Source organism: Nylanderia fulva, unplaced genomic scaffold, assembly GCF_048542155.1.
Source record: "Nylanderia fulva isolate GAGA-0341 unplaced genomic scaffold, ASM4854215v1 Scaffold11, whole genome shotgun sequence".
Taxonomy (NCBI): domain Eukaryota; kingdom Metazoa; phylum Arthropoda; class Insecta; order Hymenoptera; family Formicidae; genus Nylanderia; species Nylanderia fulva.
The window spans coordinates 5,494,845-5,518,596 of record NW_028189302.1 but is presented as its reverse complement, the minus strand read 5'-3'; the positions used below and the strand labels follow the sequence as shown (position 1 = coordinate 5,518,596).

Here is a 23,752-nt window from a genome sequence, read left to right as displayed (position 1 = left end):
AATCGAATAAATAGTGGTGCGCGACGCCGGAGTAGCCGAGGCAGAGACGTCACACGACGACGGGACGCCGGCGAGTGCGCGTCGCGGCCTGGCTGCGGGTGAGAGCCTACGACGCGAATCTTTCCGCTTTTCTTCCGCGCCGCGAACAAAGACGTCCGGTTGATTCCTCGCCTCCTCGTGAATACATCACGGAATTAATCTCATCGTATACCCGGGGCTCTCGGAGGAACTTCATTCATTTCATCCCACCGATGAGCGCGCGACCTTCCAGCGAGGGTGCCGCGCGACCGTCGCGGCGAGACAGGCCGCGGCCCAGGCTTTAAATTTCGCAGACGGAGGAATGACGCTGGAAAATCCCTTCTTTGTCGTCAAAGAGTAAGTGCGATGTGTCACGGAGGAGGAGGAACGATTGATTCTTTTTTTCGAGGCCGAAAAGAAGGATATGTGATTCCAGTGTAGATCCTCTGTGCGCATCATTGTCATGGGATTTTTTTCGGGGGTGGTAGAGGGGGAAGGGATTGAATGAGCGAGAGCGCAAGTATGTACGAGGAAGAACGTTTGCAAACACGCTGATAACGTGGCGGCCGATAAGAGTTCGAAAGTGCGATATTGTGGATTAAATATTGATGTATATGCGATGATGATCGATTGTCGAAGCGTTATCGCTTTTTTTTTTTTTTTTAAGAAAGTACGTCTCGTAATTCGGGTTATCTTGAGCTGACATATTGCTTCAATAAGGGCAAATATTTGTCGCACATCGTGACGGAGCGATATATCCATGGGTTTGTGTGTATAATAAATGTTGCACGATGTTGCGTTTCTTTGACAGATTTGACACACTATATTAAAATAAATATATGATTTGCGATTTAGCGTTTATTCTTCAATCGAAGATTATATATTTGTAAATTCTTTGTTAAGACTTTAAATTCTTATGAAGATTGAATAGGAACACCAATATAAATTCGTAAATAATAAGAATTAGTATTATTTGATAATTACTAAATTACTAATAAGTAATTTTATATTTTATATGCAATATGTTGTTTTTATTTTTATATATCTTTAAATATTTTTATAAATATTTTTAAATATCCTTGTTATTTTCAAGACACGAAAATATATATCATCTATAAAGAAGAAATTTATTTTAAAGAGGAAAATTTATGATAAGAATTTTTATTTTAAAATCAAACGACTCTATATAAAAAGTTAAAGTTATTGACGTTCTTTAAAATAAAATTATATGATTTTTACATAAATAATACATTTATATTATTAATAACAAACGTTTTGATCTATTTTAATATAAAATAAATAGAAAACAAAGTTGTTATCTAAATTATTTCGACATGTGCGAATATCTAATCGAGAATAACATAATCTTTCCTTTAATAGAGATTTAATATGCAATAATATATTTATTTATAATAATGAAATTATAATATTATTATATAGGAACAACAGATATCATTTATACATACATGACATTTAAATTCAATAAAGATACGCGTGAAAAGAAATTTTATCTTTAAATGAAAGGAACTGCATGTATATTTAATAATAATTTTCTTATAAAAAGTATTAGATAGTTCCATATTATATATACAAGCTTATTAAGAAAAATCTAGGATGCGTGCAATAATTATCTAAAACATTCTAATTCATAAACATCCTTCATTTATCGATAAATCATCACATAAAATCCAATTTAAAAGCAATATATTCTCTTAAAATTCTTATTTAAAAAAAAATTATAACATTTTCTACATATGTTTTCTAGCTAATATTTTTATTTTTGCGAATCTGAAGTTGATTTTAAATTATAACTTTTTTTGAAAAACTAAAAATTTATATTATAATTCTGAATATAAGTTTTTTTAATTTAACATCAATTTTTAAACGTTTGAAAATATTGTCACGTGTCTTAAAATGTTATCGATTGGTGTGAAACTATCATCTATATAGATAAGTCATGTTTCTCCTGATTCTCGTATTTTTAATTCCTTGTCATATATATATGTTTCAGCGAGGTGTGCAAGGCGTTGAACAAGAATCGCGGCTTGTACGGCCGCTGGAGCGAGCTGCAGAATGTCGGGATCACGTCGCCGACTGGTCTGCCGATGAGCGGCTCGGCTGCGGCGCCCACGATCTCGCGGACGGACGAGCTCGACTGGACCACCACAGAGCTAAGGAAAGCTCTGCGCTCCATCGAATGGGACCTCGACGACCTCGAAGACACTATCTATATCCTTTTTCCCCGCATCGCATGCTCCAAAATTCTGTATAAATTTCCATTTTATTTGAACCTGAATAGACATTCGAGTCTGCATTCGATGCTGTGTAGTTGAAGTTTGAATTTTAATTTGGATTTAAAATACAAACTTTCTTACATTGAATGTACATTGAAATCTGCGAATTTGCAAAAATTGTATCAAATTTTTTTCGTAGACTTTTTTGAATCAGTTTTCAATTTAAATTTTGTCTATATTGTCATTAACGCATATATATATAATATATGTATATACGTATCGTTGAGAAGAATCCGACGAAATTTAAGATTGACAACAAGGAGTTGACAGTTCAAAGAAGTTTCATCGAGCAAGCACGAGAAGAAGTCAAGGTAATTAAATAGTTTATTATATGAAATAATTATGCATTATACATATAATCGTTGATTATTTCGTCATATTTGCTGTTTTAATTTTAAAAATGTAATATTTCTCATGAGATACATTCGCAAAATTAATGCTTTAACTTGATACATTATTTATTTATTGAACATTTCACAGATCATGAAGGACAAATTGAATTTGAGCAGAAGCCGGGATCGTGACAGCACGGCAAGACAGGTTTGTACATATTATATTTTGCCATATTTTAATTATATACTTCATTATATTACAACATATAGTATTTATATCACATTCTAAAAATTTTAAATTATATGCCGTGTCTAAAAAATAGCGCGTGAGAAATGCAAAAATAAGAAAGAGAAAACAAATGAGTAAAAAAGATAAAAAATAAACAATAAAAAATAAAAGTATTAGCTAGAAAATACTTAGAAAATTTCATAATTTTTTATTTTTTTGTTTTACATAAGAGAATAATCTTATTGAATATACTTACGAATAATATAAATATAAAATGTAATTTTGTTTTCGCAAATTTTATTACCTGCAATATTTGTTTACTTGTTTTATGTATAAACAATCTAACATCATCTAAAATTGCACAAATTAAATATAAAATTTAAAATTATATTTAAATTCTACATTTTTTTTTATATATAACTTAATCTACACTGCCTTCTTTATATATTATAAAACAATATATATATATATATGTCTACTTATTTTTATTAAAGTAAAATTTAAATTATTTATAAATTAATAGAATTTATAATTTCCCTCTGCTCTTTAGCAAGAACGGTGACATCTATAGGTAGCTCGCCCAATCATTGTTTCATTATCGGACGATCTCATTTCGCGATTAGTCTATGGCATTTCAGTTTCAGTCCATTCGGTGATCTCTAACCTGAAAAGAGTGCGATCTATCATGTCGGTCTTAATTAGTGTTATTTTGACAATTCACACGTCGTAATATTGACAAGGCTATTCATCAATTCACGCAAACGACAATGGTATACACGGTATTCGAAAAATTTTCCTTATGAAATTTGGAACTAACCACTTATATACACTCTTTAACATTTATCTAAGAGACGATTATATATCTAAAAATTCTCGAGAAATACGATTATATATTAATCCATGATAAATTCTATAAATTTTACCATTTAATTATATATTTTTTTATTATCTTCTTTTTTTATTACACTTTATTTGTAGTTTATTAATATCTTAATTATTAAATTTGAATGTTAATTATTTTATAATATTTAACAGTATATTGATAAATTTATAAATAATTATGATTTACAATTATTTCTGCAACATTATTTATAGCTTATATATCTACAATAATTTGTTATACATATGTTTAGCCACTTTTGGACAACAGCCCGGCGCGAGTCCCAACCAATCATGGCACCACCAAATACAGCAAGCTAGAAAATGAAATTGATAGTCCAAATAGGCAATTCCTCAGTGATACGCTGCAGCAGCAAAACACCATGATGCTGCAGCAGGATGAACAATTAGACATGATTGGAGAAACAGTTGGCACATTAAAGACAGTATCCAGGCAAATCAACAGTGAACTAGATGAACAAGCTGTGTAAATAAAATTTCTCACTTTAATTTGTTATCTGTGTTATCTTTTGTTTACTATAAAACTACAAGATATTTTATTGCAGGATGTTGGATGAATTTGGGAACGAGCTGGAAACAACAGATTCCAAGTTAGATGCTACCATGAAGAAGATGGCCAAGGTGCTGCACATGAGTAATGGTAACTATAACAATTACATTCCTGCTCCCACTACCCCGGTGGCATCCAGTGTCACCGATCTTATTTCTGATAATAAGCCCTCCTCTCTTTCCTCTTTATCTAATACAATTGCCAATTGTTTCCTATGTTCTCATGATTAATTGTTTTGCATCTTTAGATAACACAAAGGCATCAATGAGAAATATTGTAATTACAATTTTATTCAACATTTTTAATTACAATTATTTTGAAATATTCTTTATTAGCAGTGTATATTTTAAGAAAATATAAATAAAATATTTATGAGGAAAAAGATACAAATAATTTTTAAAAATTAGTTTTACAATACTTTTTATTGATGCCGTCATTATTTTTTAATAATTGAATTATCCTTTGAAAATTGTTTAGCTACAGAGAGTGATTGTTTAAAATCTCAAGAGATTGCATTTTGATTTGTAGTGCAAGTTCATATTTTACATATTAACCACAATTAGGAATGTTTAGAAATTTAAAACTTACAAAAATTATCAAATTATATACGAAATATATTATTAGTTTTAATTTGTTTAAAAATTACACTGCTAAAAATGAGAAAGATGATGTTGCAAATGCAGCCTACATATTATGTGTAATATAGTATTGCAAAAAATTAGTTGTTGTATAATCTGAAGAGTAATATAAAATATTTGTCCTTAGGAAATTATTTATTAAATTATGTCTAAATTATTTTTAAAAGAAATGTTATAAGTATAATAATTTATTAAGTGCATTTTAATATAATTATGTTTTTAATTATATTTTATCATCAGTAGATTATATTATTACTTTAATATTAACAAATAATTTAATTTTTCTATTTCAAACTTTATAATTTATTAAACAGTTTAACTTTTATAAAACAATAATGACTTGTTGGCTCCTAATAATTAACTGACAAGTGATAATACACACACACACGTGTGTGTGTGTGTGTGTGTATATAATTATGTATATATTATTTTTAATTATTAAAACTTAATTTAGCTTTCTTTTTAATTGTAATATTTAAAAATAATTTAGACAGAAATTTAGTAAATAATTTACTAATATTATAAATAATTGTTACTAATAAAAAATAATCTATCTAACCTAAATGTTTTAAACCATTATTAACATGTTCTGTTCTAACAACGATATTAAACACATTTTGCATTTTTGTTATCCCTTTTTCACTGATTATGGTTAGCACTAATTATAAGTAGAAATAAAATGAAGATAAAAATGAAATAAGAAAAAATTAAAATTCTTTTATTAGATGCAAATGAGTAATATTTGAGGATGTAGATTGTGATAAATTGATATATTATATCCGCAATTTTTTTAGAAAAAGCAAAAAAGACCTAATTAATTTTAATCGTTGTTATATCAGATATAATAGTTTATTAATAATTACCAAAGAATACCGAGTCTTGTTCAGAAAGCATGGAGTCAAAATCAGAACGGACCAGTTAGATATATATTCCTGCGAAGGAATATTCTTAATAAAATCATATAATTGCAAAATATAGCAGAGTTATTGAATATAATGATTAAGTATCAAAAGAATGTATAGATTACTTCAAGTCATATGTGTTTAATTTTTTTGGAAAAGTTAAAAAATAGATTAATAAATAATGTACATGAAAAATATAAGATTTAATTAAAGCTAACATAAGAGAAAATGAAGAAAAGAACTTTAGAATTCAAAAAACCAATATGATAGATTTAGATATTTACAATTTTTTTTTAGGATTTTAAGGATTGTAATCCTTATATTTCCAAAACAAAAAGTTTAGAAAACTCAAAAGTTTGTAAAGTAAAAAATTTTAGAATCTTATGATTAAAAAATCTACAAGTATATGAAATTAAATATCTAGAGATTTAAGGATTTAAGAGATTCAGAGAATTTGGAAATTCAAGAATTGTGGAATTAAATTGAAAAATTTAGGAATTATGAAGTCCAATTAAAAAATTGAATTTCCTCGTTGAAGAAGACAGATTGTGCATGACAAAATTAAGAACTTTATCTGTGCGAATCGAGAAGAGCGTAGATTGTAAATGTAATTAACAAAGTGTAGTTTTATTGTTATCTCTTTCTCTCGCCGACGACCAATTGTGTGAAAAAAGAAAGAATAGAATACAGTGACGAATAAAATATGAGAACCAATTTGTGTATTGTGAACTGTAAATAATTATAAATACTCCTGTTTCCTCGCAATTTTTTATTTAAAATTGATATCTGCAATTACTCATAAAATTAAACGAATGTTTTAAAGATATTTTATGCAATATTCTATAACATTAAAACATTTTTTAGCTGATCAAATTCTATTTCACAATATTCAAATATCGTTTAAATAATAGTGTTTTTCGTAAAATTATAACACAATACTTTTTTTTTATAGTGAGTACATCAGTTAATGCATTCAAAAGTATAGAATTCCAAATTAAGTTGTTTTGTTCACAAACATATTTTCTTTACTATTCAATTTTTGCCTGTAAAACACTTTTTTTAATTATAATAATTAATAACGATATTTGCATACATAATTTGAAATGAGACTATGTAAGAATCTATATAAGAATTATATTCCTAAAGTTTTTAAAATACATTTAATGAATAATTTTATGAGTAATTGTATAAATTATAATTGGTGTTGATAAAAATGCTTCATATATTATAGATTTTACATAGTTTTAATTTTGCTGTAGTCTAATTTTGTAATTAATTGTGTTAAAATTAAATAACAGAATATTTTTTACTCCATAAACAATTTCAAAATAAATAAATATCAAGAATTATTTCAGCATTGCAATGTATTTGTCTATTGTCAGGATGTTAATAATTATTAATTACGATATAAATGTTTCCATAAAACCGCAATTTAATCTCGTAAATCACATTAATCTCGTAGAAGATCTCGAGTGACGCATGTGATGTTACTTTCCGTTTGTTTTAGATCGGAGGCAATGGGTAGCCATTGGAGTGTTGACTGCTATATTGGTGTTTTTAATCATTTTATTCATAATTAAATGAATCATCTCCCACCTTTTCCAGCCTCTTCTCTTCCTTTCCCAGGAAATGCAAGATCCTCTTTGTAGCTTTAAATGTAATCTAAGTCCGTTTGACATACTTACATATTAATGATATAGTAAGATTTTATGAATAAAAAAAATAAATAGTTAATTATATAAAATAATTTTATGACGGCCTCTTCTTAAATGTCTTTCACACCAATAGTAGATACAGATTTACTATAATTATGAATTATATGTATAAAATTTTTATTACTAATTTTTTATTACTATTATTTATTATATATATATATATAATTGTGTGTTATATACTTTGTAATATATTAAAATTATAGTTTTTTCTCTTAGAAAGTTTTCAATCGTATCATTTTATTTTATGTGCAATATGAAGATATGCAATATTTTACAAAATTACTCAGGCGACAAAAGAATGTTTTAAAGTATTATTTCTTATAATAGAATAACAAATGATATAGCAAATATAAGAGATAATATTGTTAACTACTGCTATATTTTTGAGATATTTATTTCCTTTAAACAGTTTACAAAGTTTGTATAAAAATGCTCTTTTATCTTATCTATCTTGTCTGTATGTAAAAATATAATCGATACAAGCTAAACTTGATTATAAATTTCTCATCTTAAAGTTTAATTGTAAGGATAATAGTTAATAATTAAAAAATGGTTATAAAAATGACATAACAAGTTGCGTGTATGTATATTTTCTATTCATTGTCAGTATTTTTTAATTACTGCTATACGAGAAAATAGAACTTTCTTTTATTCTTATTTTAACATAAAAATGTATTTCAATTATAGTTTTTTATTTTCCCTTAAAATGGTTATTAATTTTCTTATTTAATAATCATATATTACAATTCTCTTTTTTATTATTTTGTTATTCATAGATATTTTATATTCCAAAATTCTACTACTTTTGAAACTTCAAAGAACACTTTTAAAATTGACATGTGCACATAACTTTAAATTCGCTTAAATTCTAGATCATCTTAGATAATGTATTAATGTATTAACGTGGCAGTTATGTGTTATAAATGTATACGGATCTATATACATATTTATACATGATTAGTATAATCAGTTATAACAAATATAATATATGCTAATCAAACGATAAATGACGATACAAATCCCAATATTTATACTATAAAAAATCTTTGGTATAAAACGCATTTATTATTATCATCATGTGCATGTACAATTGATGCACATAATTTGTTTTAATTAATTTCTCTATGCTAACATGTAAAATGCTTATTAAGCAAAATACTTTTAAGTAAAATGCTTTTTAAGTAAAATGCTTATTAAGTAGATAATTTAAGAGACTTGCCATTTCAAATTACAAAAAAACATATATTTGAAATATATGCATATTAAATAATTTCTGAAAAGTTCTCTAATAATATTTTCGTATCACAAAAATTTTTATCAGCAAGAATCTGTGTGAATGTAAATTATTATTGAGCATATAAAATTGAGATTTAAAAAATATATTGTTGAAAAAGAGTCTCTTGTCTCTACAAATAATTGTGTAGAGTCACAAAATCCTAATAATATTCTAAGAAAAAAAAGAATGACTTTTAAGTATTTAGCTAAAAATTCTCGAGTCTTAATTAATGCTAAGGATACACATGATTTAAAAAATGTTTTATATAGCTTAATATATTCTTAAAAACTTACGTAAAAATGTGTTTGATATGGCGTAAAAGTTTAATTTTTCAAGGTTCGAGACGAACGCGTTGATAACAATCAGTTGGTAAAGCCTTTCGAATATCATCAATATTTTCCACTTCGATTCGCAACCGGCTGACTTCATCTTCATAATTTTTAACCCATTGCGTTTGCAGATTTTTTGCTTCTGTCAAGGCACGTATTCGCTGATCTAAATTTGCGGTTTTAATTTCCTTTTCAGCGACGACTAGGCGTTCTTCTAGGTGATTCAAGTCAGCGTCATCTAAATTATAAAATAAAAGTTTATATAGTATTTAGAATATACAAATTATTTAGATGTCGAAAAAACTTTAATCTTTTTTAGAAATTGTTTTTTAGATTAATTCTTGAGACACTTTAGGATGTTCCATTATATTCCAAATATAAATAAGCTAAATAAAATATGTAATAAAGCTAATATATATAACAAAACAGAAAATTTAGAAATATACTTTTCTGAAAACAATAGACAAATTTAAAGTTTTTTTCTGAAAACAATAGACAAATTTAAAAAATTAGGAACGAAAAAACTCACCAATTTCCGGTAAATTTTCAAGCTCTTTAATAATTGCGCTCACATCGGATAAAGCTTTATCAACTTGTTGCGACGCAAGAGTAACATTGGTCTTTGCTTGGCCCACTTTATGGTTCGCCTAAAAAGTCAGATCAAAATATTATAGATATTATTTACTTCCGTCTTAGACATCCGAATTAGGAAAAAATAAAATGTATTATATATGTCATAGCATATTTGCCATTCTATAATTTCTTTTTAATTTTATTTACTTAATTTAATGTGTCTATGTCCATTTTTATGATTTTTTTCAATAATTTTTCTATTTGATTGACTAATTTCTTCTTTCTAATATTATTCCCTCCTCTTATTTAATTTAATTAATTAAATTCTTACTTCAGCAGTTACATTGGCATCCTTGGCTATTTGGATTTCATATTGTCTCATCATAGAATCTGTAGTATCAACTCTGAGATGTAACTTCTCGGCTTCGTTTCCGAGCCGTAGAGCTTCGATTTTTGTTTTATTTGCCTCCATTCTAATATCGTTTGCATTGGCACTTGCTCTATCTGCATAAGTCTGGAATAACAAATATGATAAATATAAGTTAATATGAATAGAGATTATTTATATGTTTTTATATTGATATAGAGTATATTGATATTGATTCAATATAATTTTATATATATTATATATATATAATTATTAGATGATAAATTGTAAAATAAAATTAAGTGGCATTGCTGTTTTTTAATATATTAAAATAATTTAGAACTTTTTAAAAATAATCTATACGAATTTGAATAATCTCTCTAACCTGAGCGTTTTGTGCTATTTCGCGTGCGCTTTTAGCATTACCCTCTGATCCGTTTAACGCTCTCTCTGCCTCTTTAGCTTGCGTGCTGGCATTATCAATCAATTCTTCAATAATCTGAATATCCTTCATAGCATTTTGAGCCTTAACTCGTTCGCGTTGCACCTCAGCATCAAATTCTAAACAACATAAAAATTAAAATAAAGAAAAATTGCTGTATTTTTCTGTTTTTCTAATAAAATAATTTTGTACAAAAACTTTTTTCATAAAATTATACCTCCTAACTTCTTCAAAGTTTCTTGAGCTTCTTTCAGAGTTTGATCGCCACGTTTAACGGCGTCATTCGCCGTTTCGTTGGCTTGATCTAACTCAGCTAAGAGCTCAGCTGTTGCGGCTTGTTGATCTTGGGCTCGATCTAGAAGTTCTTCGCTGCTTTTAACTTTTTCAGACATTTCTTTGATAAAATTCTCGTTTTGTTCCAATAAGAGTTGCGCTTGCTCTTTTATCCTTAAACCCTTTAAGAAACATATACATTATTTAAAATATTAAAGGCACAGTATTAAATTTATATAATTTAATTAAATTAATTCAATTTTTATAAGTAAACTAGAAATGTTTTTGTTTAACTATCTTTTTTCTTTGTCGAATTATAATACACTTTATTGATATTAATAATAGTAATAGAAGAGATTTAATAAAAGTAACATAAATATATAAATAATGTAAATAAATAAAAAATAAATTAATAATAAATAATAATTAAATACAAATTTATTTCCAGGAAATATGATATATATATATATATATATATATATATATATCCTTTAATTTTCTCAATTAATGATAGAGATAGAGATATATTATTTACTAATAAGGAAAAAAGTTAAACGTATTTAAGTGACACATACATATATTTATATTAATTTTGTATATAATTAAAAAGTATTTCAACGTATATTTATTTATTTGTAATTACCTCATTGCTGACGGTTTCTACTTGTTGCCGCAATTGCTCAAGATCGACCGCAGGAAGTGTTAGATCAAGAATTAGCAAATCTAACGCTTCTTGAGAGACAGCAGAAGATTTAGCAGCTGCGGTAGCAGTTAGATTTCTTACTTCGTTCATACGATCCTCCAATTGTGCCAGCTTGTTCTCCAGATCTCTAATTTCATCCCTGTGCATAAGATCATTTTGATTTTCAATGCACAAATATCGTGTTCATTACAAATATTGCGTATTTAGAAGATTGCAGATATTAGTTAGTAAGATTATTATATTCGAAAATAGAAAAAAATAAATTATTAAATTATATATTAAAATATATACTTATACATTAAAATAAATAAAATTATATATATATATATACAATTGCAGATTATTAATTATAAATGTATAAAATTGTTAATTATATGGATGTTATGTATCAAATATAAATTTATATTGAGAAAATCAAGAGAAAAAAGAACTATTACTGTATTAAGAAATATTACTTACGTTATATTAGAATATTTGGATATCGCTTGTTTTGCAAGATTGTAAGCCTCCAATGTCGTATTTCGTGCTTGTTCCGCTAACATATGCAGCTTTTTAGCTTCATTGGTATTTCTAAAAGAAGATATATTCTTACAATATTAAATCATAAAAATTAGTATATAATGCTATAACAATATAATTAAATAAAAAATTAAAATTATATGCATGTAATAATTTAAGGAAATTTATTTAATAATAATTTAGTAGCTAATTGTTTTACTTTCTATTTTAAAGAAAAGTCCTTATAAAGATTTTAATTTATAAATTTATAAATATATAAAGAATTCAATTATATTAGAATTTAATTATTATTGATATATGTTAATATAGATTATAGAAATTTACATAAAATACATACACCTCAGCAAGTGAGCGAGCTTCTTGTGCAATAGATGTCATTTGTTGATTTTGCTGGCCAACTTGTTCGGCACGCAATTTTGCTGCAGTCAAAGCGCTCGCTCCATCTGTAGCTAAGTAATCTTCCGCTTCCTATCATTTAATAAAAAATTATGCATATAATTTTTAGAAAAGTTTTTAATGCGCGTGTTATTCTTCGACTTTATATTTTAAAAAAAAGTTTATTTAAATTCCATTAATCTCTTTTGACAGAAAGTAGTTAATTATAACGTTAATTTGCTAATTACATTTTAAAATAATAATAGGATTTAAAAATTAAAATGTTTTAAATAATATATTATGTTTTAAATAATATATTATAGTTTTAATAATATATTATGACAAAGAATCAGCTGATTAACAAAAGTTCTTTTCAAAATGAGCCCAAAGCGAATGTTCTAGGACTTACAGAGATCTTTTGAAATAGCCGCTTTTAATAACGCGGAATAATGAATAAATAATAAAAGATAATGTTTATGCAACCGGTGTTACAAACTTCGATACAATCCAGTAATCGATTTTACATGTTTTTTAAAATAAAATAGATACTTGATTAATTTCATCATTTTAAATAAGGAAAATAAAATTTTATTTACCGTTAATTGTTCATGAATTTTATCCAAAACCTTCTCCGCTTCTCCAATACTCGTCAAACCTTCTTCTGTTATATCACGCGCATCATTTGCTGTCATATTTACAGTTTGATAGATCTTGTCAATTGTATTTAATTGTTCACGCAGTTCGTCCAGTTGTTCCACTAATGTTTTATTCTCGCCTGAAAAAGATATCAGTCTTTATGTTTAGAATGTTTTTATATTTTTATTTTATAATAAATAGATTTAATAATATTTATAATTAAAATTAGTAGTAATATTTTAATAGATAAAATTATCTGACATGATTTCTAATAAAAATTTCTTTTAATTATTTGACTTCATATTATATAATTGTTTAATTATTAATACTTTACTATATTAATAATAAGTATTTTTCTAATAAAAATATTCAAATAGTTTTAGATGTCGATATTTAAATAATAAAGGTAATATCAAAATATTTACTGCTAGATCCTTGCTTGGCGATAGTCAATAATGCTTTTACTCTGTCCTGGACGTTTTTGAGTTCCTTTTCGAAATCGGAATCCTTGATGACGGTAGGACTGCTGTTAATCTTATAAAGGGTATCTTCGAGTTCAGCCAAACGTCGTCGGTGATCATTGACCGCCGATTGCACAAGATTATAACAATCGGGACAGTCGATGCAGCCGTGCTGACGGTTGTGCTTGTTCTCCTTACAACGATCGCAACGTCTGCCCTCAACATTCGTCAAGCACTGTAGATAATTGTCAAAAATATAAGATTAAAATACATAACTTTGACAGAAATAAGTAACAAAAAATAATCAAAAAAAACATATTTACAAAAATCTATGAATCTCAGATTTTGTTAACTTTAATTTTATTGATTTCTATAATATATCGTGTATGCAAATAAGTAATTTTAATATAAATCTTAATTACATTACCAATTTTTGTATTGTAATTTATTTATGTAGAATATTAATCTAATTATATATATATATATAGACTTACAGGACATTGTCCATTTGCATCACACTGTAGATCCTGGGAGCCGATGCTATCACAGTCACAAGATTTGCAGCCCTCACGACTAAATCCGTACTGATATGGTTCGCAGGCATCGCAATGTTGACCTGTGATTCCGGGTCGGCATTGACATTGACCCGTTATTGGATCACAGGTTCGATTGTAAGAACCTTCTAAATCGCAATTACAAGGTGTGCAACCCTGTTAAAATAATGTTCTTTACGTATAATTTAAAAATATCATACATTTAGCAATTAAAAAAATTAATATTTTATTTATATTTTTGATAAAATTAAAAAAATCTTATTTAAAAGTATAAAAAAGGTATTATTTAATTAATAATTTAAATAATATTATTAGTTAATATTTATAATAATAATAATACTATTAAATATTGCAAAAGTAAAAGTTAAGTAAACTTGCAATAATATAACTATTTTAATATTTTATATGTTTATAACGTTTAATTAATCTTGAAGATTCTTGTGTGTTACACTCCATAAATTAAAACAATTAAATCAAAATTAATGCAAAACAATTTGATAACACTTAATATGGAATATTGTCCGTGTCATTAAAATTATAATTAATTTTATTTTTTAATTAATTAAATTTAATTTAGACTTTACCTCTCCGCTCATGATATGATAGTAACCTTCTTCGCACTTATCGCAATTACGACCTACGACATGCGGTTTGCAGGCACAATGTCCCGTCAATTGATCACAAGGTGCAACTCTTCCATCGTCAAGTTCCAAAGTGCCCGGTGGATAACATTGACATAATTTACATCCATCTTCCTTGCGATCCGATAATGCATCTCCATAATATCCTGACACATTAAATATAATGTGTAATAATTAATAATAATATAAAACAATATATATTATATAAAGCATATATAAGTAAATCAAAAGATTCTCAGTATATAGATTTTAAATAAAAAAAATTTTTATTTTTTTTAATTCTTATTTGTTATATAGATCTTTAAAATATTTTTATATAACAGATTCTCTCTTTCTTTTTTAAGATCTTTTAAATTATGCTTACCAGATAAACATTCTTCACAATGAAAGCCCGCTGTATTGTTGACACACTTAAGACATTCTCCTGTTTCGTGATTACAATTCCTAACTGCATTTAAGTCGATATTGTTATTGCAGTCGCAAGGACGACAAGCTAGACCTCTTTCAGGATTCCCATAATAACCATCAGAGCATGTTTCACATCTAGGTCCTACAAAAAAAATACAAAATATTTTTTAAATAAATTTATAAAATAAAGATTAATCGAATATATATATATACTTACCAGTTCTGCCAATAGGACATTCTGAGCAGATAGGATCGGGATTGTTACCCAGAAGAATGCAAGGTCCATTATCGGGACAAGGACACGATTTGCAATCGTCTGGAGTTCCTTTCAATGGATAACCATAATATCCCCTACTACATAACTCACAATTACTGCCTGCGGTATTATGCTGGCAGATGCATTGTCCTAAAAAAAATATACAAAAAATATTTTATTATATATTAAATATAAATTATTAGAAAAATATTACTTATTATATAATATTATAGAAATTACTATAACATTATAATTATGGTTCACATATAATTAAACATTTGTTTTAATTTAGCAAAGTGTTATAAAATAACACATCAAAATTTAAATACCTGTCTCAGCCTCGCAAATGTCGGCGTGACCGTTGCAGTTGCAAGGAACGCAAAGAGCGAAGGGACCGCCATTAGGCGGATCGTGATGGAATCCGGGTCCGCACGACTCACAAAACTGACCGACATAGCCGTGAGGACACTGACAGTGTTCCACCCAATCAGCCGGCTCACCGGCTGCGCCGCGATGAGCCGTCTCCAATTTTACGTCGTCCAAAAATCCTCGGCCCTGATGAGTATACGTTCCGCGAATCTTTATGGCGGTCAAGTTCGACAAAATCGACATGAAGGCTCGAGAAGACAGTCGAGGTTGCCAACCATAGCCAGAATGCTCGTGCAATCTGAAGCGATATTCCTGAGGCTGCAAAAATAAAATTTACATTAGCATTACATTATATTTGTATTACATTTGTATTACGAGTAAATATCTAAATATACATTCGGCTAAATAAATATATATGTTATAAATATAATATAAATTAATATTACAATATATAATAAATATATATTATATATTATAATAATATATATATATATCATATATACTAACAAAAAAGAAAATAAAAGATGATAAGATCAAAAATACTTACTGTGACAGTCGGTAAGCGATTATTCTGACCGAAAATTGGTTGTGTGATCTGCTCGCCGTTTCCACCCTCTAAAATTATATCACGCGCTGTAGGAGCCGGACCAGTTTCTCCTATCCTCAATATAAACGATAAATCTTGATTGTACGATGCTCGTTGGTCTCCCAAAAATCTATCGGGCGCGAGGAAATATACGTTGTCGCGATCGAGCGCGGTGACAGAAATTGTCTGAATCAACGCATCATAATGCAGTGGAATCGGATTACCAGCCACGGATGCTGACCAGCGCTCATTTCCTCGCACAAACATATTTTCGATGAGTAGCTTTGAGTAACCAGTTGCCGGTTGACAGACCGAAGAATGACCGTAGCAAAAACAGGGAGTGCAACCGAATTCATTGTCCACGGCTAGATTGAAGAAACCTGGTCGACATCTAGAAAATTTTGGCATTTAATCAATGTCGTTTAATAAAAAAATTATACGTTAAAAAATTATACTTTAATTAATCAAAGAATCACTCAATACTATTAAAATCAATCAAAAATATTAAAAATAATAAGCATACAGAGAAGGATATAGAGAAAAATAGAATAGCAACATAATTTATGCATAGATGATATTCTAATAATTTTTCAATAAAACTATTAATAAAAAAATCTATGAGAGAATACTTCTTGTAGTCATGAGTTTATAACTTAGAATGTAGCTCCACACACACACACAAACAGTATATTAAAATATAAATTATCTTCTGGAAAAAATTTAATTAAAAACAGCATAACAGAACTCACTCTCTACAACGTTTTCCCTCGACGTTTTCTTTGCAAGCACAAACTCCAGTGACAGAATCACAATTAGGAATGTTGCCTGCTGAACCCGCCAGGCTGCATTCACAGGAAGTACATCCCAACGAACCAAAATTGTAGAAATTGGCCGCGCAACGATCACATTTATCTCCTGTCACGCCAGGTTTACATTGACATTTACCCTCGCTATTGCATTGCAAGCTTCTTGAACCTGAAATTTATTTATATATTTTTCAATATATTATTATTATATTATTATTAATTTAAAATTTTTTACGGAATTAATTTAAATTTATCAAATTATTTATTATTTATTTTTTAAATAGAATTTATCATTATAATTTAATTATAATCTCCATTATAAAAAGCTATAATATATAAATATAAAACGGATCTTCTCTTTCTTTCTTTCTTTCCTGGGATAGAAATCTTGATGTAATTTAAATTTTAATTTTTCGGACATACAAATGTGATTTTGATTCCAATTTATAAAATATTAGTAAACTTTGATGGAAGTTTTGTCAGTACAATATACTTTTTTATGTATTATTTTATTATTTACTGTTATAAATATTAATGTGATTATATTTACCAATCTCATTACAGTTACACGCAACGCAATAATCATCCTCGGGACGTTGATAATAATTTTCCCGACACCGTTCGCAATTGGCACCATCACGATTCGCTCGACAATCCAAACAATGACCTCCATGACCCGTTGCCTTATACAGTTCTTTGTCGAAGTAACATCTGTCTGCGTATCCATTGCAGTTGCAAGCTGTAAGAATCAATAAAGGGAATTAAATTGCTAAATAGTGCTAAAGAATAATTGCAAAATTTTTTAATACAAAAAAGAAACACAAGAAATACGTCTGTTTTTCTTTTCTAGATATAACTAATACAATTACTCCAAAAAATAATAATGCTTAGTGAATGATATTTCTGATAATAAATAATAGTGATGTTAAAAGCGTAATAAATAATTATATTTTTTTAATTATATATAATCTGTGATCCAAAAATTAATTACTAGATTTCGGGTACCAAGGAAGTATTCCATTCCGTGGCGAGCTTTTTGATATGTAATTTATTATTATTAATAACACGATCAGCCTCATTTTATTAATGCAAAAATGTTTAAGGGTTGTTTATACACTGCTTTAACTTTTATAATTTAACTCTTACTATTATTTATTAGTTCACTTTAATTGAACTTATTTAATTATATATTTTTAATTACGATTATATACATATATAACTGTTCAACCGTGTGTCATTATTTTAAATTATGCATTTTAAGTCACTGTCACTTGAAACATCACGATCATCTTATTTAAAACATTTCCTCGATATTCAAAAATCTTTTATTGCGTTTCCTTCATTGTATATTCATAGCAAATTCCGAGGAGTGTTCGGCGAGTAATTTTGGCGAGGAGATGGATGTGCCCTTTTATCGTGGTATCACGAATGCGGACAAAAGGGCATCGAGCGCGGCCGTGCACCTTTTCCGCAAGCCGGGCATCCCCACTCAAACGAGCGGGAGATGCACGTAAAAGGCAAAGCTGGTATCAGGTAATACTGGTGAAGGTATAATACTGGTGCAGTCACGCTTTTGGTTTTTGTAACGCGCGTCATATTCTCTTCGTTGGACTATGGTTGTGCTACGTTATACAGAAAGGGATTAACTTTATAATGTACAACTTTTCATATATGTATCGTGTATGTTTTTATACATATACGATTATATTTTATAAAAAAAAAAATAGATTCGACATATAGTAGTGTTAAACTAAAAATAAAATTATTTGGACATCTCTGATAATTGGATGATTTCTGACATTGATTCTATTATATGTATAACATTATAGAGTAATTACTTTTCATTCTTATAATAATATATTTTATAACAGAAACCTAAAAATTGGCTTTTTTTTCTTTTTTTATAGATTCGATTTGTATAAATTAATGTTACATAAAAGATAATTTTAGTTTAAACATATTCAATTAAAAACAAAGAAAAATAAAATTTAAGTTCTTTAAATAATTTATTTTTTTTTATTATTTACTTTTTATAAAGTAAAAAATGTATAAAATTATATTTGCTTTGTACAGTAAATTTCATAATTTGCAAGATTTACATTAGTAAAATTGATAGGTTTTTTTTAAGTATTTATAGTTACATTGATCAAGATACACAATATACAAAATTTAATTTATTCTTTATATTGATTATTATTTTTAATAAAGATGTATTAAAATATGTATGTACGTTATGATAATTAAATATGGTAATGTTATGTATAATGGCAAGTAACAAAAGATATTGTTGTGATGCCAAAAATTTAAACATAAATATTTTGGGAATCGATTTTTATAAAAAATGCTTAAATAAAGATTATATATTATAAATTATTTACTAAATACTCACGTTTGCATTCGTGTGCATCCGTAGTTGTGGCACGACCCCAAGGAGCATCATTGTAAAAGGGTAAGCATTCGTTACAGTCTGGACCAGCGGTATTGTGCTCGCACCTGCGAAATATTTAATTTCTAACTTTAATTAAACATTATTCTTACTTTTATTAAAAAATAACAACAAATAAATTAGAATCATTACTATATATTTTGATTTTAATTTCAAATTCATTTTAGATTCTAATTCTCTGATTATTGCTTATTTGTTTTTATGCAATTAATATGAGTATCTTCTTACATCTTATAACAAGTATAATATATAAAACTCTCGTCAGTTTCCGCAGCAATTACAATTTGAAATAATAAAAAAAGTAAAAATAAATAGATCTATGCAACTATATATTTTAAAGCTTCTAATTTCAATTCTGATTATTGCTTATTTGTTTTAATGCAATTAATATAAGTATTTTCTTATATTTCACAAATATATAAAACTCTCGTCAGATTTAGCAATTAAAATAAAAAAAATATAAAAAGAACAAATAAATAGATCTAAGCATATTAAATGCTAAAATATCATGTTAAAAATCATTGTTGAAAGTGATAGAATTATTACCGGCAAACCCTGCGAGTTCTACCATCGACACTGGTACTGTTTACGCATTCTCCGGCGTGGCCGTTGCAAGCGCATCTTGCACCGACTGCCACATCAGCTATTGCATAATAATAAGATTTCAGTACTTGTGAATCGCCAAAAACTTCATCGCCAAATGTGTTCAATCTGTCCAGGGTGATCCTCAAGTCTGTCGCTTGTACCCATTCCTATAACAAAAAGAAAACCATCTGTTCAGCATATTAGATAATGATACATAAAAGCAGTCTATGAAAAATTTTTAATTTTGCAATCAATTAGTAATCTCTTGTACTCATCAAGAAGAAAATGCTTAATTTCCAATCAATTTCTAATTTAAAATAATACTTCAAAATAATACTTTATAATTAAAATTGTACAAAAAGCTTTTTTTAGATTTGTAAATTAGATGAGAATTTTTTTATATATATTTAATTGTTGTTATTTAATTGCCTGAAGTTCGGTATTGGTTTCGAAGTAATAGGCAGACGGTCGACCCTCCAAAGTCGAAAAAGCGACGATGCCTTTAGTCAGTGGAGAGATATCCGAGAATTCCGAGGTGCATAGCACGCGAGTGTCGTCACCACGAATGGTTTCTTTAGACTCGGGCAGCTCATACGTATCTCGACACGTTGCTGAATAAAATTGATAAGGCTCCCACGGTGACTTCTCGTTCTTCCGCTTGTAGATGCCCCAACTTTCCGGTCGTGGTGACTCGAATAGTACTCTGACATATGTTATATCGAATGTTTTACCTAAATACACATACAAATAACACATAAATTATATTTATTATCACCATAATGTTATCTTTATAAAATGCATCAATGTATTAATTATATATATATATATATATATATATATATATAATTGTATTTTTAAAATTATTGTTAATGTCACACAAATTTCTATTGTAAAAATATAGTCTTATAAAAAATAAGATGATATTGTAAAATAAAAATAAGAGGCACAAAAAAAGAGATACAAAAAGAGATAGATGCTTTGATGAATGAACATGTGGTATATTTTATTTCTAATATTTTTTAAGATTAAAATAAATCTAAATTAAATTAAGATCAAAATTACAATAAATTGATTAATTTTTAATATGCATACACATACAAGTCCAGATAAAAATGATGAGTAATTTAGTATAAACACATAATAAAATTTAATTAAATAATTTATTCGAAAATAAAATTCATGATCGACAGATTTTATGAATTAATTAAAAAAATATTTTAACTTTTCTCAAAGTAAAAATATTCTAACTCTTAAATTAACATCTTGAATCTTGAATCAACGAAGAGGAAGAATAAATTCACTTCTAAAGTTTCGAGAGGTCGTCTGTGATTTCTCCATCATCCGCTACACACTGAATGATTTATCTCATCGCGCATACATCCTCGCAGATAACGAAATAGGATGAAAAAAAGAGAAAGAGGATATGTATGTGTATGTGCATGAAAACGGAGAGGAAAGAAGAGCAAAGAAGATAGTACAAATATAAAATGAACGTTTCTAAGTAACATAGAAATATTCTATGAAGTATATAGCTTAAATTTTACCTAGAACGTACCTAAATGAAGGGTGAGATTGACCTGATTAGGATATTCGATGCCTTCGTATATAGTGTCTGATTGCCACCAAGTGGCATTGTCATTATTGTCATGATCAGTGAGGAAGGAGGCTGAATGATCGCCACGCCGGCAAATTTCACATGATTTCTTCTGAACACCCGTTTGCTTGCAGAATTCGATAGGATGATCCTCACCACACGTGTTAGTTGCCTCCATCAGCACATTGAAAGCCGCGTTTTCGAATGGTGGTATGCATCTCTAAAATATACCAAAAATATGTAACATTTATAACATTTAAGATTAATTTAATTTTACATTTTATCATTATTTTTTTAGTTAAACTTATACATTTTGTTAAATAATAAATAATAATACATGAGTTTTACGCACCCCCCATACATATACACATATTTGTAAATTATATAAATTATAATAATTCTTAAGTTTTTAATATGTAATACATTTTAATAAATATTCAAACAATATTATGCTGGGAGGTGTTAAATATAATCTATGGTCTTAAATATAATAACAAATTTATTATCATTGATTATAATTAAATCCAAATCAAAATTAAATTAAATTAAAAATAAAATTAATATCAATTGTATATCAAGATATATACTGCAGTGCGTAATAAAATAACTTTTAATGTATATTAAATTAAAAAATATCTTATGAATCCATATAATATAGAATAATATGTATCTCTTCTCCCCTCTCTCCCTCTCTCTCTGTAAAAATTTAATTATTAAATTTTTTCTAATTATATGTATATTAAGAATATAGAGCTCACAGATTTGAGAATAATATCTATCCATTTTATATCATATCATTATCTGTGGGTTCAAGTAACTTCGAGAATAACCCCGTGATAACCTTAACATCCTCCGAAATTTCAAAGCTACCGAAATAACTATATATAGAATGGCACCGATTTAATTAATGATTTGAAAAATACCGCAACGCTAACTATTTATATATTCTTAAAGAAATAAGGAAAATGCCATGTGTAAAAAATTAACGAATGCGTTACATAGTAGAAATAATATATACAGAAAAATATAAATGTTATATATGCGAAAGATCATAAACGTTATAATTTTATATTCTATACAAAATTAATAAATATTTATGTATATATAAATAAAATAAATCTATTATATATATATATGTATATATTATATAAAATTTAAAAGTATAAATTAAAAAAAAATATAAAAATATATATTGGTGGAAAGTTTTCTAACTGAATTTTTTTCTCGTGCAAGATTATTTCTCCAAACATTGAACGAGTACATTTTTTTGAATTGACAAATAATATAAACAAATATAAAACCTGCGGCCTGCCGTTCTCATCATAACACTTGTCCTCATTGCGATTCTTGGGTTGCTGCAACCGATTGAACAGAGCCTCGGATGGATCGGCTTCGGGTTCGGCCAGGACGACGCAGCTTCCCAGAAGCAACAGTGGACCCAATATCACGCACGCTCTCATTTTATCCTGAAAAATTCTCTCTGTCCGGTCACTCACTAAACCGTCTCACCATTCGCAAAATCCAATGAAAAAAAATTAGAGTTTTTTTTTGAGGTTAGACGACGCGTCCATCGACCTGAGGATCACCACGATCGTCGAACGATCGCGTTATCGATCGTGCATCTCCCAATGGCTCTCGAGGGATCGGGATGCTGGACGACGCGCGAGTTCACTTCGCCGTGGACCACCGACGAGTAACGGCGCGCCGCTCGCACGCGAGGCTCTCCTCTTCCTCGTCTCTCCTATCTCGCCGCCCAGTTTGCTCTGACGTGACGTGATGTCACATCGCGTATCCCGCCTACGCTAACCACGGATTATGTATGTACAACATAGAAAGTGTATCTCTTATTTGTTGAGAAAAAGGTCTTATTACAAATTGGAGCAATTTATAATTATATATAAATATCCAATTAAATATAATATATAATTAATATAATTATAATTAATGTAATTATTAATTATATATTTAATTGGAT

General features: G+C 27.8%; 2 protein-coding genes across 4 annotated transcripts; one reads left to right on the top strand and one right to left on the bottom strand.

Annotated features, from left to right (window-relative positions):
* Window positions 1-30: 30 nt before the first annotated feature.
* On the top strand, window positions 31-11,077 carry LOC114936955 (syntaxin-6). Of its 3 annotated transcripts, none has more exons than XM_029310317.2 (7): window positions 31-375; window positions 2,030-2,247; window positions 2,529-2,623; window positions 2,793-2,852; window positions 4,007-4,239; window positions 4,319-4,413; window positions 9,380-11,077. In XM_029310317.2, the coding sequence occupies exons 1-7, from the start codon at window positions 341-343 to the stop codon at window positions 9,403-9,405; spliced, it is 762 nt and encodes a 253-aa protein (XP_029166150.1). In that variant the 5' UTR covers window positions 31-340; the 3' UTR covers window positions 9,406-11,077. The 3 variants fall into 3 exon arrangements, with proteins under 3 accessions (XP_029166150.1, XP_029166149.1, XP_029166148.1); XM_029310316.2 differs by lacking the exon at window positions 9,380-11,077 and adding an exon at window positions 7,371-7,610; XM_029310315.2 differs by lacking the exon at window positions 9,380-11,077 and having other exon boundaries at window positions 4,319-6,577.
* On the bottom strand, window positions 7,994-23,540 carry LanB2 (laminin subunit gamma-1). The gene is made up of 23 exons (XM_029310303.2): window positions 23,079-23,540; window positions 21,739-21,997; window positions 20,613-20,914; window positions 20,145-20,350; window positions 19,542-19,645; window positions 17,703-17,891; window positions 17,096-17,321; window positions 16,308-16,737; window positions 15,721-16,078; window positions 15,353-15,541; window positions 15,092-15,277; window positions 14,671-14,873; window positions 14,027-14,242; window positions 13,497-13,767; window positions 13,032-13,210; window positions 12,398-12,528; window positions 12,001-12,111; window positions 11,482-11,680; window positions 10,783-11,020; window positions 10,509-10,684; window positions 10,088-10,270; window positions 9,713-9,830; window positions 7,994-9,421 (listed from the first exon to the last, which is right to left on the bottom strand). Exons 1-23 carry the CDS (start codon window positions 23,235-23,237, stop codon window positions 9,186-9,188), a joined length of 4,869 nt encoding a protein of 1,622 aa, XP_029166136.1. The 5' UTR covers window positions 23,238-23,540; the 3' UTR covers window positions 7,994-9,185.
* Window positions 23,541-23,752: the final 212 nt, after the last annotated feature.